Source organism: Bufo gargarizans, chromosome 7 (genome assembly GCF_014858855.1).
Source record: "Bufo gargarizans isolate SCDJY-AF-19 chromosome 7, ASM1485885v1, whole genome shotgun sequence".
Taxonomy (NCBI): Eukaryota; Metazoa; Chordata; class Amphibia; order Anura; family Bufonidae; genus Bufo; species Bufo gargarizans.
This window is the reverse complement of record NC_058086.1, coordinates 16,922,298-16,941,185: the sequence shown is the minus strand read 5'-3', so window position 1 is coordinate 16,941,185 and position 18,888 is coordinate 16,922,298. Positions and strand designations below refer to the sequence as shown.

General features: G+C 43.4%; 1 protein-coding gene across 2 annotated transcripts in view; it reads right to left on the bottom strand.

Annotated features, from left to right (window-relative positions):
- TMPRSS6 (transmembrane serine protease 6) overlaps window positions 1-18,422 on the bottom strand; it is a 121,924-nt gene extending 103,502 nt beyond the window's left edge. Inside the window, exon 1 of one of the 2 annotated variants that reach the window (XM_044301488.1) lies at window positions 18,042-18,422. In XM_044301488.1, the coding sequence (XP_044157423.1) occupies window positions 18,042-18,113 (72 nt within the window). In that variant the 5' untranslated portion in view covers window positions 18,114-18,422. The remainder of the gene's footprint in view (window positions 1-18,041) is intronic. The other variant, XM_044301487.1, reaches the window with a different exon arrangement.
- Between the last annotated feature and the right edge of the window lie 466 nt (window positions 18,423-18,888).

Genomic DNA, 18,888 nt, shown 5'->3' with positions numbered 1-18,888 from the left:
CCCCATTGACAAAACTAAAGCGTTTGCCTCTTGTTTTGAGATCCTACGATGGATCTCAATATCGGAAAGGAAAAACGCTGATGTGAAAGTTGTCACTCATTTACCTAAATTTTTTTTTACCACTGGCTCACGAGTCAGCTGCTCTTTCTGCCTCCAGCATCAGTGTGATATGAAGCATGGTGAAGCCTTCATTAGCTTTTTTGACATAACGTTTAATGTGTATCTGGCCACTAGTTATCTGACTTGTCATTAGTTAACCCATATTAGGGGGGAAATCCTTTCCTGACCCCCAACCAATGCAGTCAGAACTAGTTTCTGTATAAATTTCCAATCTCCACAAATCTTGTACCTTTAACTTTTTCTTACTTTCAATAAGACGTCCACTCCTGACCCTTCTTGAACTTTTTTAATTAATTACAACATAGTCAGGAAGGACGTTCTATAGTCTCACTGCTCTTACAGTAAAAAACCCTGTCTATGACAATGTTGAAAGTTTCTTATCCCCAGACGCAAAGGATGGTGTTTTGACATTGTTATAGGGCTTGGTAACAAAAGATCCTTGTATTGTCCATATACAGGTCCTTCTAAAAAAATTAGCATATTGTGATAAAGTTCATTATTTTCTGTAATGTACTGATAAACATTAGACTTTCATATATTTTAGATTCATTACACACCAACTGAAGTAGTTCAAGCCTTTTATTGTTTTAATATTGATGATTTTGGCATACAGCTCATGAAAACCCAAATTTCCTATCTAAAAAAATTAGCATATTTCAGCCGACCAATAAAATAAAAGTGTTTTTAATACAAAAAAAGTCAACCTTCAAATAATTATGTTCAGTTATGCACTCAATACTTGGTCGGGAATCCTTTTGCAGAAATGACTGCTTCAATGCGGCGTGGCATGGAGGCAATCAGCCTGTGGCACTGCTGAGGTGTTATGGAGGACCAGGATGCTTCGATAGCGGCCTTAAGCTCATCCAGAGTGTTGGGTCTTGCGTCTCTCAACTTTCTCTTCCCAATATCCCACAGATTCTCTATGGGGTTCAGGTCAGGAGAGTTGGCAGGCCAATTGAGCACAGTAATACCATGGTCAGTAAACCATTTACCAGTGGTTTTGGCACTGTGAGCAGGTGCCAGGTCGTGCTGAAAAATGAAATCTTCATCTCCATAAAGCTTTTCAGCAGATGGAAGCATGAAGTGCTCCAAAATCTCCTGATAGCTAGCTGCATTGACCCTGCCCTTGATAAAACACAGTGGACCAACACCAGCAGCTGACATGGCACCCCAGACCATCACTGACTGTGGGTACTTGACACTGGACTTCAGGCATTTTGTCATTTCCCTCTCTCCAGTCTTCCTCCAGACTCTGGCACCTTGATTTCCGAATGACATGCAACAGTCCAGTGCTGCTTCTCTGTAGCCCAGGTCAGGTGCTTCTGCCGCTGTTTCTGGTTCAAAAGTGGCTTGACCTGGGGAATGCGGCACCTGTAGCCCATTTCCTGCACACGCCTGTACACGGTGGCTCTGGATGTTTCTACTCCAGACTCAGTCCACTGCTTCCGCAGGTCCCCCAAGGTCTGGAATCGGTCCTTCTCCACAATCTTCCTCAGGGTCCGGTCACCTCTTCTCGTTGTGCAGCGTTTTCTGCCACACTTTTTCCTTCCCACAGACTTCCCACTGAGGTGCCTTGATACAGCACTCTGGGAACAGCCTATTCGTTCAGAAATTTCTTTCTGTGTCTTACCCTCTTGCTTGAGGGTGTCAATGATGGCCTTCTGGACAGCAGTCAGGTCGGCAGTCTTACCCATGATTGCCGTTTGGAGTAATGAACCAGGCTGGGAGTTTTTAAAAGCCTCAGGAATCTTTTGCAGGTGTTTAGAGTTAATTAGTTGATTCAGATGATTAGGTTAATAGCTCGTTTAGAGAACCTTTTCATGATATGCTAATTTTTTTAGATAGGAATTTTGGGTTTTCATGAGCTGTATGCCAAAATCATCAATATTAAAACAATAAAAGGCTTGAACTACTTCAGTTGGTGTGTAATGAATCTAAAATATATGAAAGTCTAATGTTTATCAGTACATTACAGAAAATAATGAACTTTATCACAATATGCAATTTTTTTTAGAAGGACCTGTATTTGCACTGTAAAGTTATCTGTTTTTCAATAACCCCCAATAACCTGTGTTGATACTTCAAGCAACCCATTCCCTTAAAGGGGTTGTATATACCCATATTTTCACCCAGGCAGCCCCACGGATGTTAGCATCGGAGCATGTCATGCTTCGATTCGCTCCCTTGCCCTGCGCTTGATCTCGCAGGGCAAGGGCTTTTTTATTTACAATAATACACTGCTTGTGTCAGGACTCGAACCCGTGGCCAGTCATGTCCCAGGCAGTAGCTCTACCCACTACCGTCTCTCCTTGGACTATTCTCTAGCTAACTTCTAACTACCTCTCTTGTCCTTGCCTTGACCTGCTGATTATTCCAATCTCTTGCACCTGCTACTTCCCTATAAAAACCCAGCCCTTGAACCCAGCCCTTTGCTGGTTATTGTGCCTCCAAGCCTGTAGCAAGCTTCCTCTCTGCTCCAACACCACTATTGCTGATTTACCATTGTTGCCAACCTGGACCGTTTGACCTTGCTGATTTGCCGCCTGCATTGACTCACTGCTTACCACCGACCACGCCTCCATCTACTCCTGCTGTTACCTCGCTGCCATCTCTGCTGCCGACCCGGACTGATCGACCACGCTACCTGCCTCCTGCCTCTGTGGGCCTCTGCCACTGGACTCCATACTTCCAGCTCGGGTGTCCTCTGTCCTCTGACTTCCAGCTCGGGTGTCCTCGATTGACACTACCACCCTTAACAGCTTGGCGGAAGCTTCCGCCCCCTTCCTACCCCTTTAATTACCTTGGTTGCCCTTGTTTGCACATCTCTAGTTTTGCTGCAGAATGTCCTTCTTATATACAGCTGCCCTAAATTATACACAGTATTGTTGTCACGGCCTTGGTGTTGTATGCTGTGACACCTTTGCCGTACATACCGGTTGCCAGGGGCAACGCGTGGTTGTCTGCATGTGTGTTCTTTGCTCCCCTTCTCCTGGTTCCTCCTCTGTCTGATGCTGGAAGGCTTAACTCCCTGACTGGGTGTGGTCACTTGGGTTTTATTACCTGTGGCTCCCTGGCTGGAGTCAGTTGTACTCCAGCAGTCGTTGGTGCTGGAGCTCTGCTCCAGTCCAGGGTGTACTGTCTACCCATTTCTTTGAGGGCCACCTGGTGGGAGACGGGACATCGATGTCTCCTGCAATGTCTCTCCGTTGTCATCCCTCTGTCCTCTCTTCTCTACCCTTGCATATGTTTGGTGATGTTTATGTATGGGTGGTTGTTGTCGTGTCTAGTGGTTGTTACATGTCTGGTCCCTTGGTGTTTGTAGTCCAGCATGTTTGTTAGATTTGTTCCTGTGTTGTGTACCTTCGGAAGGGGGCTGGTTTCCCAGAGGGGTGAACCATAAGCCTGTATGCAGCGCTGCCTGGAACTGCCGTGCACCTTGAGGCATGAGGTCCAGGCAGCATCTGGTGTGCTGGATACCTGTGTGTGGTTGTTGTTGGTACAATGTCCTGTTTGGTGTGTGGGCTCCTGTACTTATGCATGGGTTCCAGTTATAGTGGCTGCAGCAGGTAAGTGTGTTTCTGTGTAATTACCTGCCGATTTTGTTACTGTATACAGTCCTACTTTTCCTTGCTACTAGGCCAATGAGACTCCTGTTCTCTCGTGTCTTTGAAGAGCAGGTCATCTCTCCCCTGCTCCTATGAAAGGGATTATCAGGGCTAAAGGTATCCTGGGTACGAGCCGTCCTACCATCCAGGTCTGCTCATACGGTGAGGAGTTAGGGTGAGGATTACGGATGCTTTAGGAAGTGACCTGCTCCCTTATCTTGGCGTCCTGGCCTTGCTGCTTCCCCTTTATACCTGACATTGTACAGTGCAGGGTTTCCCCCACTCCCTTCCATGACAATTGTGTGGCCTGTCTAGTGATTTATAGAGGTAAAACTATGTTCTTGTCTTCTATAATCTTCTATAATTTTATTTTCCTTGGCAGCAGCTGCCTGGCACTGGTCGCTGAAAGTTTACTGTATACAGTTAACCCCAAGCCTTTTTGCAGTGGCAGTTTTACTCAGTGTTTTAGTATTTAGTACAAAATATAGGTTGTTTCATAGGCCCATGTGTATAACTTGGATTGGATCCTGTGTGTTGATTACCTTACATAACTTAGAATAATCAACAAATATGGAAACTCTACCAGATTAGGTTTTCAGAGATTCTGATATTGACTACATATCCTTGGGATAGGTAATCAATATCAGATCAGTGGGGTCAAACACAAGGGATCCCCACAAATTAGCTGTTTGAGGAGGCTGCCTCAATTGGATTCCAGCTGTGCTTGGTTTTGCAGCTTAGGCCTGTTCAATTGAATGAAACTGAGCTGTACCTAGGCTATATGACCGATGTACGGTGGTGTCACTGGCCTAGAAAGAGGTCTAAGCGTTCATGGAGAGCTGTGACCTCTTTAAAAAGCAGATTGCTGTGGGTGCCAGGAGTCGGACCCATGCCAATCTGATATTGATCACCTATCCTGAGGATAGGTGATCGATATCAAAATCTCTGACAACCTCTTTAATATACTGACCCTTGTAGTGCCCCACTGATGACTGTTACCCTATTTGAGGCTTTACCATTAATATGTATGTATCCTCTGCAGCCTACCACTGAGTGACCCAATTATACGTATTCTTTCATAGTCTGAGCATTTACGTGGTACGTAATTAAACTCCTTTTGAAAAGCCTAGGTGCAGAACATATGCAGCATTTCCCTGGTCCATCCTGGAACCTACCATCTCATAGAAGCTAATCAAATTAGTTTGCCAGCCCAATCCCTCATGATGTATTATAAGACTAATATCGTTAAAATGCTCCAGGATAGCAAATTACATGTATGGCGGAGGTCCTCAAGGGGTTAAAAAGGACCTGTCTCCACAAAATTCAATGAAAACTGAAAGCACCATGTTATAGAACAGGAGAATCTAAACAGACTGATATATCGTTTTGTGCGAAAAGATTCAGTAAAGCCTGTAATTTATACATTTATATCTTAGCTTTTTTCACTTCCTACACAGCTATCAGAGAGGTGTTATCAGTGGTTGACAGCATCGTGTGTATACATGTGCACACAGAGCTAGCTGTCAGTCACTAATAACCCTTCCCTCTTGTACTGATAGGTATTCACAGGAGGTGAAAAAGAGCAAAGATATGATTGTATAAATTATTTAGAGTTTTACTTAAACTTTTCCCACAAAAAACTATACATCAGCATCTCCTTCTCTATAACATGTTGCCTGCATATTGCACTGCATTTTGTGCAGTGCGGGTCCTCTTTAATTTTCTTCAGAACTTGGTGGTAAATGCCATCTGGACCCAGTGATTTGTCTGCTTTAGTATTTTTAATTTGCCAATGTACTTCTTCCTGGGTTAAGAAAGTGACATTTAATTGAGAATTTACATTGTCCCTTATCATATCATCTGTCATTGGATATTTCTGTGTGTATAGAATAGAATTGTATTTGTAAACTTCTAAGCTGACACTTGCACAACTACTGATCAGGACTATTGTACAAAAATGACTTTTCATAAAATGGCCAGTTTTAGACTACTGTATAATTTCCTGAATACTCAGCATGCAGGAAATCTAGCTCTGGAAAATGCAAATATTGAGCATCATAAATCAACAGTGATTGTGACTTGATGAGAACCATTATGTCACTATTTTAATTGCAATCATGAAATTGCCTAAAATAGGTTTACATTTGATGAAAGCTTGTTATAATCATAGGCCTGTTTTGAGAAGAGAATGTGGCAGAATTAAATTAGCAATGCAGAATGTTCTCCATGTGCTGCTGACCACACATGGTTTAATTCTGCCTTTTGACACTGAGTATTGGACATTAAGAACAATCTCCAGGCATCTGGAGGAGTCCCCTTTCTCATAACTATAGCTCATCAGTATGCTTGAATGGGTTATCCAGGAAAAAATATTTATGATTTAGGTCATCGGTTTCAGATCTGCAAGGGTGCGACACCCTGGATCCCAGCCGATCAGCTGTTAAAAGAGGCCTTAGTGCCGCAGCCTCTTCTTAGACCAGTGACATCCCTGTACATCGGTCACATGACCTAGTGTCAATGGCGCTGAGCTGCAATACCAAGCACTTCCACTATATGATGTATGTCGCGGTCTTCGGAAAGGCCGGAACTCCGGGAGCCTCAATCGTTCACCATAGTTTCGGTGAGTGCAGCAGCTCCCTGAAGCAGCTGATTGTTGGGGATGCCAGGACTTGGACACCCCACTGATGTGATAATAATAAATGACCTATCCTGTGGATGTCATCATTACCTTTTCCAGGATAACCCCTTTAAATGATGGCTGCATACCAAAAGGCAATACCAATGTACTGAAAGCTTTAGTAACTGCAATTATGACAAGACAGTCCCTATTTCACTCATCTACTGTTCCCTTTTCATATGGTACTTCTTGCAACACTCTGTGATACATATTCATGATTGTGTGCACCAAACATCTACAAGGAACCACAAGCAACTAGCTAAACACTAGATATCAGGAACAGGAGTACCAAATCATGATAACTACCAGGTAAGATTTGCATTCTTGAAAGAAAGGGAAAGCTGCTCAGGAAGAAGAACCGGAGGAATGACGGCTGTGTTGCTTCAAGGAGAATGCAGAATGCTCCCATTGAGTGAATGCAGGCCTACTAGTGTGCACAGCAAGGGGCTTACAAAACCCTGGCTGAGTAGCATGTCTCTACCTCAATGAGACACTGTCCCACTGTAGGTGGACATCCTTATTATGCCTCATTGAAAAGAACCTCTAGATTTTTTTCTATTTTATTTTACGCACTTATCTAGATTTAGACCCACCTACTAAGAGCAAACATTAAGATTAGTACTTGAAGTTTAACTGCAGTGAGCCCCTTAGGAGCTGGAGCAGAGAATGGGAGTGGTAGTCTCCCTGATTATGATATGTCAACGTGTGCAACCTCAGGCCGTTGCTCCCTGGGGGCAGTGCAGTGCAGTGAAGTATGGGCACCCTATATTCTCTCAGGCACTGTCTGTAGCTAGGGTTCCCGCCTGATGGTAATGTGGGTGCCGATGTTCAATGTCCATGTGAATGCAAGAGAAGGCTTTAAAATTATACAATGGCCAGCTTGTGGTGTTAGGAGAGTCAGTAACCAGGCCAGATTGAATTTAACAAATTTATCTGTACACAGTGGAAATTCAACCCAGATGTCCAAGCATGAGCTGAGCATGTAGTTTGCAGCAATGGCTCTCTGATTACTCTTTCTCTTGATACAGTCTCTAATACTGAGATCTCTGCCTAGCAACTGTAATCTGTCATAATGTCTTCAATTCGCATGGCGTTGTGCAGTTTCAATAATCTGACTGGACAAATCGCACCTAAAGTGTGCGGGGTGTCTTAATGCATTATCCCTCTACTGCAGCAAGGTTTGAAATGTTGTAGGCTGATCACCATGCTGATTATTGTAGCCCTTTATTCCACTAATCTGGGGCGCATAGGGTATCTTAACTTGTTTCCCGATGCAGCAGCAAGGTTTGTAATGCTCCAAGGTGGTTATCTTGAAAATTCCTCAATTCATCTCTCTTTCTGATGGTAGCGGAGGACACATTTAACACTCAGAGCCTGCCATAGGATGTAAGGGCAGTGGGTCAACAAAAAGGAGGCAGAATCAAAGTTCAGGGACACAACATGGGAAGGCTTTTGAGCCTGGACTGGAACTGTCACTACTGTGTGGCAAAACTCATGTGCCCTGAGCAGAAAGATGGTGTCTGCAGGCTCAGGTGTTGCAGTGTATAACATTATATTACAGTACAGTACATTATGTAACAATTGCAGCCACCCCGGGTCTAGGGTACTGCATAACCATTGTACCTCACTGTTAAGTAAAGCTGCTGTTCATGCTAGTTTGTGTGTGCTGTATCATTCCTTTGACAAGAATTGACTACCGCCCTACTGCCTACCACCCCTGCGCTTTACATGTCCAGTTTAACCATAGGACAGATGAAGCTGTTGGCTTTTCAGTTGATGATAACATCACATGGGATGTGCTTCAGGCAATAGTAGGAAGCTATCAACATCTGTGGCCGCTCTTAGGGACCTGTATGACTGGCTTTCTCACCAAGGGTCATAATGATAACTAATGATGGTGTGGAAGTATCCAGGTCATTAAGCCTTTTGGGGGCCCAAAAGATAACTATGCCCATATTAGGACAGTAAGAACATTCGTATAAATATTGCAACTGAGGCTCTTCAGCATAGGCATTTATAGGGAATCTGTGGTAGGCTACTTTGAATTTTAAGTTTTATATATTTAGGAACATGGATGTTGCATTTATTAATTCTAAAGCTGAGGAACTGTTATGACCAGCAGGTGCACTCCTGTTGTTTTCTCTTCTCCTGTCTATTAGATTGTTTTGGCAGTTACTATACAAATGTCTCACATCTGATCCATTACTGTGGACCAGCTGATCACTGGTGTGGGTGAGTCTTGCTTGCGAAGGAGTTCCTGATGGGATAGCATTAACCCCTTGAGGGTGTAGCTATTTTAGACCTTGAGGTCACAGTGATATTTTTTAGCATTTGCATTACTACATTCTGAAAGCCATACTGTCAGGATAACGACTACCGTCACACACAAACAGGGATAATGCAGCCCTAAACTGCCCGGACCCACTATCCCTACCTACTTGCACAATCACCCTAGGCAATGACCCACAACTGGACAACAGTCCCTATACCGCAGTAAGTGAAGCGCGACACACAAACAGGGACAACACACACAGTCATAGTATGGGAAAAGGGTCAAATGCCAAAGGACAAATACACCAGAGGCAAATGAGAAAACAAAAACACGCCAAAAAGTCAGAGCCAGGAGATGAATACTATACCAAACGCCAGAAACCAAAACCTTAGTCACAATGCCAAATCCAGAAATCCAAATCCATGGGAGTCTTCTGTAATTTAAGGAACGAGTAGGTGGAGCCAGAGGACAAGAAATTCACATGGAACTGCAGGAGCCAGCCTTTTATAGCAGAAGAAGGCAGCTCACAACAGTGTGTCAGTATGCCGGGTGGAGCTGCCACCTGTACACCCTGACGTTCGGGTGTCCTGGTGCATCTCCTCATTGGCATGGGCTCTGATGTCAGTGAGGGCCGCCCTGCAATCCTAGTTCCCCAGGAACTGGACGCTGCTGCAGCACGGAGGCAGCGGCTGTAGGGGAACCATAAGTCATACATTTTTAATTGTTCTATTGGTGCAGCAGTTTGAGCCATACCAAGCATATGAGGGATGATTTATTAAGACCAGCATTTTAGACGCCGGTCTTAATAACCCTGCACTGTCTCTTGATGCGCCTAAGTTACATAACCTAGGCGCATGCACAGCTGATGTGCAACAGCCTTAAATCTACGCCAGCTCCCTTGATTTAGATCATTTTCTATGCTAAAAACTGGCATAGAAAATAATAAATGAGACCGGCCTGTCAGCCTGCCCTCTTCCACACCCATATCACGGCCCCTTTTTCAGTGTACGTGGTGTGGAAGGAGAAGAAGTTGCAGATTTTGCCACAAATCACCTTTGCAACAAAATCTGCGCCAAATATATGCCAAAATGTAGGGTTAAAATTCAAATGTTTAGAGAGGGCTCAAATGTTTTGGGTGCTCCTGCAAGGAGGATTCACCCAATCCTCTAAAGTGATTGAAGAAGGAGTCATAGTTTACTCCGAAACGCGTATGGTAATTAATCCCATGAGATAAAAGCACAGAACCGGAGGATAAAAAGCGCTTCAAGAAAGGGATCGGTGATTTTTCGTTTCGTTATAAAGAAAAGCTGGATACCTGCTGTTCTTTGCTGAGATCCTTCTTCCTGGTGAAAACCAACCCTGCGGACTTTAAATAAACCGCGCAGAAGGCATATGTTACCAGGTGATCTCTAAGACAGCACAGCTACATACGATCACCAAGGATCCCGAAAGTTCTTTCACCATTGTTGCAGCAAGCTAAACCGCATCGTACCGCAGCCTATAAAGATCTTCACTATACGTGGGACGCCACGAGTGATATAACAAAACCGGTATCACCTAAAACAGTGAGTAAAACCATCCCGGTTTATGTCTGCAAATAGGCAGCGACATTATAGCGGTACTATTGTGATTATGGGAAGTGGTAATTAAACCACATAGGATATAAGTGACTATCATCTAAACAACTCTATCCGATCATCTGATCAATTCTTTTACCCCCGCCAGAGACATTATTTGGGTTAATTAACCCTCAGGAGAGACTGCTTCATACAATATTTTGTCCAAAATTCAGTCAACTACACTATTTGATGACTTATGTTTTAGGAATTTTAAAGTAATAATTTTATGTATTTTAGTATGTTTAATAATATTATATGTCACAACAATCAGGAATAAATATTTTTATACCAATTCTCCGTGTGGTATCTAGTGGTGGTGTGCCCTACTACTTTATATCTTTTTTTTTTCATATGCCAAAATGTGGTGTATATTTGGTCATAAATGACCATATTTTTTATAAATGCATTTTGCTAATGTAAAATTAATCATTTTCTTTTTGTGTCCTAATGTTCCGAAACCCTTAAAGGGATTCTTTCACTTTAGCAAATAGCGTCTATTATGTAGAGAAAGTTAATACAAGTCACTTACTAATGTATTGTTGTTATTCATCTTACTTTCTTCACTAGCTGGATTAATTTTTCCATCACATTATACACTGCTCGTTTCCATGGTTATGACCACCCTGCAATCCACAGTGGTGGTCGTGCTTGCACATAGAAAAAAGCATCAGCCTATGTGCCCTCTTGCAGTCTCAGCCACCAGAGAGGCTAGCACTTTTTCTAATAGTATGCAAGCACGGCCACCGCTGATGGATTGTAGGGTGTTTGTAACCATGGAAAGGAGCAGTGTAATGTGATGGAAAAATGAATCCAGCCAGCAAAGGAAGCAATATGGACAATCACAATACATTAGTAAGTGCCTTGTATTAACTTTCTCTACATGATAAATGCCACTTGCTGAAGTGAGACAAACCCTTTAACTTTTTTTATTTTGCTATTGATGCATAAAGTGGGGGAGAGACTTTGACCAGACAGGTTCAGAACTGTTGCTACCTATTTATTTGATTATAGTAGGGACTGAGTTTTGAGGTGTCTCATTCACAGGTAGTGATGTCCCGAACTATTCGCCGGCGAACAGTTCACGGCGAACATGGCTTGTTCGCGTTCACCGCGGCGGGCGAACATATGCGATGTTCGGTCCGCCCCCTATACATCATCATTGAGCAAACTTTGACCCTGTATATCACAGTCAGCAGACACATTCCAGCCAATCAGCAGCAGACCCTCCCTCCCAGACCCTCCCACCTCCTGGACAGCATCAATTTTAGATTCATTCAGAAGCTGCATTCTTAGTGAGAGGAGGGACAGTACTGCTGCTGATCTAATAGGGAAAGCGTTAGCTAGGACAGTGTTCTGTGTCCACAGACTCATCTGCTGTAAGGACAGCAGATTAGGGCTGGTACATCAGTCTGCTTTTTATATATATATATATATATATATATATATATATTTTGCAGTTGCCTGCCCGTGTGTGAGAGGCTGCAGGCCCACAGACTGTACTGTGTGCACACCACTCATATAGGGTGTCACAGTACCTTGCAGATAAAAAAGTCTATTTTTTTAAAATATATAATCGCAGTTGCCAGACAGTGAGAGGCTGCAGGCTCACAGACTGTACTATGTGCACACCATTCATACAGGGTGTCACAATACCTTGCAGATAAAAAAAGTCAATTTATTTTTTCTCTGTGATATAATCGCAGTTGCAAGCCAGTGAGTGTCTGGCCCACAGACTGTACTGTGGCCACTGGCCAGGCCACCACTCATACCGTTACAGGGTGTCACAATACCTTGCAGATAAAACTAAAGTCAATTATTTTTTTCTCTGTAACAAATACAATCGCAGTTGCAAGCCAGTGAGTGTCTGGCCCACACAGACTGTACTGTGGCCACTGGCGGTTGTTTGCGGTGCATTAAAAGGGGAGTTTGGTCTGTCAATGTCTGTGAAGTGGGCGTAACCCTTACACTACCTGATCGATACATCATACCTGATCGTATACACACACTGGATGTTTTAAACCATTTTGTTCCCCAAAAAATTGGATTGTTAGGTGATTTATGCCCTTTATGGATTAAAACCCAACTCTGCGTCAACTATGTAATTTTCCATGGGAGTTTTGCCATGGATCCCCCTCCGGCATGCCACAGTCCAGGTGTTAGTCCCCTTGAAACAACTTTTCCATCACTACTGTGGCTAGAAAGAGTCCCTGTGGGTTTTAAAATTCGCCTGCCTATTGAAGTCAATGGCGGTTCGCCCGTTCGCGAACATTTGCAAAAACTCGGGTTCGCCATTCGCGAACTGAAAATATTATGTTCGCGACATCTCTATTCACAGGTTTGGCTGGTTTCATATTTTTCCAATCTTATCACAGGTTTGACTCAGAAGACAAGCAATGGGTATTATTTTAATAGCTCTCCTGGGAACTATTTTTTTGCCCCATGCCCAGTTTGAGATGATGGGTAAGTAGAGCCCCCGGCACCATGGCTATGCCTGCAAGTGAGTAAGCGACGCCGTATACAGGCTTGGTTGGGAGAAATGTTGCAGCAGAATAGAAACCATAAGAGAGCAGAGAGTGGACTTCCGGTTAGTGGCAGTGGGTGGATAGAGAGTCTCCCCACAGAGTGAGAGAAAGAGTCTGAGAAATGGATGAAGGTGGGAATCACCCTGTTGTATGGCACCTGCGCCACGTCTGTGATTTATTGCAATTTAAACTCTCCAGGCTTCTGGTTGGAGATACAAGCTGTCATTTTTATTGCTATCCTGTGTATGTCCCAATGGCAGAAAGTATGGCTGCAACCTCCAGTATTGGATCTATTAAACCTCAGTTGCCTCTAAGACCATGAAATATATTGAAGAGAGTTCTGGTTCCTAACCCCCATTGCTTTCTACGAAATATATAAATATACATTTTTCCCCATAGATTATTCTGCTTCAAGACAGTAATATGGTTTTGACTGGATCTGTGAGTAATACTTGTAATCTCCATGACATGTAGGGATCCATATGACATTGTTATTGCGGAGCAGATACGTTCACACATCTGTGCATTCACCATAAAGATCTGCTCTTCATTCTCTCATCCTCCGGTCCCTCAGGCAATAAGCAGCTGCGGCTGGAACTGTGCGTGTTATTAAACTATCACTTTTGTCATGGATTTTGCCAGTGGGAATTGACCTGGTGCAGTGTTACTCAACCCTGCTCAGGGATTTCCTCCAGAAAAGTCAGCATGTTATGTTCAACGGAAGCTTCAGAAACTTTTAATTTAAGGGGTAATCCCATAATTAACATGAAAAAGTAAAATCAGACATCATGTAGTACATAATTCTTTCCGAATAAAGCTAGAACCAGCCCTGTACTTCACATGGATCCAGAGCTTCTCCCATTCATTTCATTGCTGGGTTGAAAAATGTAGAATATTTTGGTGGAACAACTCTTTTAATTATTCAATGAACTGGCAGATGAGATTACATCAGGGTTAAAAACCAGTGTCACCACAAAGAGCATAAAATAAATCCCCAGTCCTTGATTCAACCTTTGGACAAACTATAAAAAGGGTTTTCTGTGATTAATTTTGGTAGTGAAAAGCCTTTGGTTTTGTATTTCCGGAAAAACCCTTTAAAATAATTTAAAGGGCTTCTGTCACTCCACTAAACTCATATTTTTTTTTTTGGTCTTCCTAAAATCCTTATGCTGCGATTTCTCAATATATATATGGCTATTACTCTGTTTGGTTCAGTAGTTCTATAAAAAAACTGACTTTTATAATATGCAAATTATAATATGCGCCGATGACGTCACATGTACACCCGGCGCAGGCGCATTGAGGATGGAGTGGCCGAGCGAGCGTCCTCCACTCAGTGCGCCTGCGCCAACTGATGACCGGCGCGAGATTTAAAACGCAGACAGGGCCAGTCAGAGGACGAGCGCGTCCGCTGGCCCTGTCAATCAACATGAGGAGGGGGCGTCATTATGAATGGAGGATGCGGCTGCTAGCAGCAGGTAGCCGCCCTACCTGCTGCTAGAGAGGTAATTTGCATAATATAAAAGTCAGTTTTTTGATAGAACTACTGAACCAAACAGAGTAATAGCCATATATATTGAGAAATCGCAGCATAAGGATTTTAGGGAGATTAGTGGAGTGACAGAAGCCCTTTAACTATAGGCTGTTATCAGATTGGTGATTTTGCCAGCCCATCAGGGTTTCCGGTATTGTGGTTGCAAGAATAGCATAGTCAACGCAGTCAAAAATACATGAATCCTATCAAAACTCTTTAAGTCAATAGGGTCCATCTTGGCTTGGTATAAACTTAAAAATGGTCCTGACATAGCTGACATCAGGCCAAGACTACCCCCCCCCCCCCCGCCCCTGTTTCGTTTTCAGTTCATTACTGCAGTTTTTTATGCTCTTTTAGTCGTCATGCACATGAGTGTACTTGCTCAGTGCCTAAATAATAATGCCATATGATGCCAATAATATTACGGTCACAGAAGGCACAAGCTAAAGAGCTACAACAGAGGATAGTGCCAAAAATAATAATGACATATAGTACTGCCACCCCACACCAATGCTCCCTAGAGCCGGGCAATTATAGGGGGCGTACCCTTTCTTCCCTCGGGGCACACCCTGATGTTGGGGCTCCTGTCTGATGGTAGTTGGGGTGCCCTTGGTGTTGTGAGTATGGTATGGGGGAGGAGAGGAGATGTAGGAGCTGTGGCCTGCGAATGGTGCTGGAGTCAGTAACCAGGCCAATTGTAGAAATAGACAAGTCTTTCTTTACTAAAATGCAAAATGAGAATTGTAGTACATCCAACAATATCAAACACAGTTCCAAGCAATTCACACAGCAAATCTTCCCAGATGGGGATGTATGGATATAGGCAAGGGTGGGGGTTGTAGTACTTCTTCCCTCTATTTTTCCAAAGCCTCTCTCTGCCTAATCTAATGCTGGCAATTAGGTTCTTGAAAATACACATCTGTAATTCCCAGCTTAGAGGTACAGGATTAAGGTATGGCTGGCCAGGACCGTGTCAAAGTGTGGAAAGGGGTCCCTCTCACTGCAGTAAAGTATCTATTACTTCACTGACTGACTCCAATATATGGCCATGCAGATTCTGGATCTTCTTGGTTCTTTCTTTTCTTCTGGAATACTGTAAAGTAGAGATGGCTTTCTTGATGCAAAGCTCCAAGGAGTGAGCGCATGTGGCTAGGGGCAGACCCAGGTTCATCAACTAGCTTTCTACAAGAGCAGAATCTGAATGGCTAAACCCGGCTGATCCATACATAGCAATACTGGAGTATATAATACATTACAACATTATACAACAAGATAGAATTTGCAAGAACCCTATTCTGGGCTACTGCAGTACCCTTAAATGGGTTGTCTTATTTGAGAAAATGGTGGTATATGGCTAATTCACCTCTGGGACCCTCACCCATCTCTAGAACGGGACCCCTGAAGTGAGCGCAGAGCCCTGGCTCAGCTATGTCTGGCATTCCCATAGAAGTGAATGGAGCGGTTGCTGCACTCTGTGCTGTGCAGTCTCCATTCACTTCAATGGGACTTCCGAAAATCGCTGTCACTCTGCTGTTTTTCGAACTCCCACAGAGATGAATAGAGACCACGTTGTGCAAGCATGCTGCGCTATCCTTCACTTTTGGGGGGCCCATTTTAGAGAGAGGTGCAGATATCAGAGGAGGGACCTGCACCTATCTGACTTTGAGGACATATCCTAGCTATATGCCATCAAAGACTCAGCCAATACAACCCCTTTAATAATGCTGCCATACGAAGCACAGCTGTTATTGAGCCAAATAGGGCCCTTGACTGGGTTTTTCAGGCTTTTAATATTGATGACCTCTTTTCAGGATAGATCGTCAATATCAGATTGGCGGGGGCTCCGACACCTAGCACCCCCGTTGATCTGATATTGATGACCTATCCTGAGAATACATCATCAATGTTAAAAGCCTGGAAAACCCCTTTAATGATTGTCATAGAAGGCACAAACTAAAGAGCTACAACAGAGGATAGTGCCTAAATAACATTGCCATATAGAACCCTAATAATACTACTATACAAGGCACAAACCTATAAGCTATAACAGAATAGCTGTTTAATGTCTAAATAACAATGCCATATGATACCCTAATAATACTGCTATACAACCTGAGATATAACATAGGATAGTGCCTACATAATAATGCCATATGATACCCTAATAATACTGCCATACAACCTAATGAGATATAACATAGCGTAGTGCCTAAATAATAATGCCATATGATACCCTAATAATACTGCCATACAATCTAATGAGATATAACATAGGGTAGTGCCTACATAATAATGCCATATGATACCCTTAATAATACTGCCATACAACCTAATGAGATATAACATAGGGTAGTGCCTACATAATAATGCAATACAGTACCCTTAATATGTCTGCTATATAAGGTATAACTTATGATGAGCTATACCAGAAGATAAGATCTATACAGTGCCTAAATAATAATACTAATACAGTATGCTAATATTACTGCTACTATACACATCCTAAGAGTCTCAGGTCTATAAATGAAGTATCAGAGACTTGTAGGTGCTATGAATCATTCCACGGATCATGTCTTTGCTATATGGCGTGCGTAGTGGTGGGGCTTTCTGCTGCTTCATGGCTGCAGTGTGTGAACCTGGCCTTCTAGTTACTCAATTTTTGGGCTAGATTTTACTTCTCAGATGCTTAGTGTCATTCTCTCCACTGTGGAAAATGATTAACTAGAGAGTCAGCGCTATGCAAAGGTTGAGCAACTGAGGATCGCTTGCTCAGCACAAAAACAGGACAGCATGACAAATGTGGAACTCCACGTAACATCACATCTGTACGGTAAATGTGTATACATTTCGAGATCATAAACCAAGGGATGTGATCATATAGAAGGACAGATGTGCGCAACCTGCTCCTGAGTCAGCGCCAGTCAAATTATAGAGAAGCGGCTTTCTGCCATATGAGCTAAGTGCTGCAGGAGTCCCTTGTGTCAGCCATACAAAGCTTTGCTTTCTTTAGGAAGAACAATATGCTGTACATTTATGAGAAGAGCACTGTGGAGGTCCAGAACATAAATTGTCTATGTATCCAGGAACAGGTAGGAAGAGGATTTCATGTAGAAACATCCAGGTAGATGCATCCTGGCCTATTGACAGGCAATGATGGACAATTAAGAGGACATACTGTATGGACACCTCTGACTACACTGTGGAAAAATGGTTTTACTTCCATATCCCCCTGGGAGATTCATATTTGGTGGTTCATGGTGGTCAAAGTATATAGGTCTCCAAAAGAAGGAAACACAATCAGGAGGAACATCAATATAGAAATATGGATTACTGTAATGTATAATACACATTTTCAATGAATATGATTAGTAGACTATGGAGCGGCCTCTGGGCACAGTATCCAGGTTTGATATCTCCAACTATTAATGGATATGCTGAAACTTCTTGTTACAGGCCTGCTTGATATCAACCAAGAATACTGATAGTGTACACATGTGTTAGATCTAAATTGTTCCATATAGCAGAATGATTTTGTCATTTACCACAACACACCAGGAATAGTGATTGTGGATTCACTTAGGACTGCTGGTAAACGAGAGAGTGCAGTGTCAAAAACAGCTCTGCTACATCTGCTCACCACGAACATCTAGAGCATTACCTGTCCGCCTGCACGTGTGTGTTCTGTTGCTTACCTGGCTTAGTTCTTTTGGAGGACTTTCAATGGCGGCATTTGTAGAATCAGGAGGGGGAAGATCTAGTGACATTTTCTTTGTGTCTCCAGTCCACCTGGACGTCCAGCTGACAGTTGTGCTGCTGGGGCATTCTGTAGCAGTTACACAAACCTTACACCACCTCGCACACAGGGCTGCTATTGACACATCCCCAAGCTCCCCACAGAGCAGTCCTTCTCTGCCCCTCTGGCTGTTTTGGAAAAGAGCAGGAATCCCATGGGGCGTGAATACTCAGCATGCAAAACAGGCTGCAATCACAGTGCAAAACACACAAAATGCACCACGATCAATGTGTGCAAGAAGGACAAGGGGACAAGGGGCAGAAGGGGATCTGTCAGGTCCGGCGAGCCCTCTAAAGTACTGTACAACATGAACCACCCTGCGCACACTGACCTTGGATCACTAATTTGTTAGTCCATACTCATCCCCTTACCACGTGTCCACAAACCAGCCCTATAATACATTGAGAGGACTTATCCTGGAGTGTGATTTTCAGTCCTCTCAATGCTTTCCAGGGCCAGTTTGCAGGGGCACATCAGGGGAATGCAAGGGGTGAGTATGGACATGCAAGTTAGTGATTTGAGGTCAATGGCAGCAGTGCTATCCATGTTGTACTGTACTTAATTGGGCTGACAGATTGGGGTTATACTCCTATAATGAACCCCCCAATGCCCGGGCACCTCATATAGATTATACTTACCCCGTTCCCTGGCACCCACACTGCTCCTGATCCACGCACGGCCACCACTGCATCTCTGTGTCGCACGGATCGGTGCATCTCTGTGTCGCCTGCCAAAGTCCTGCTATA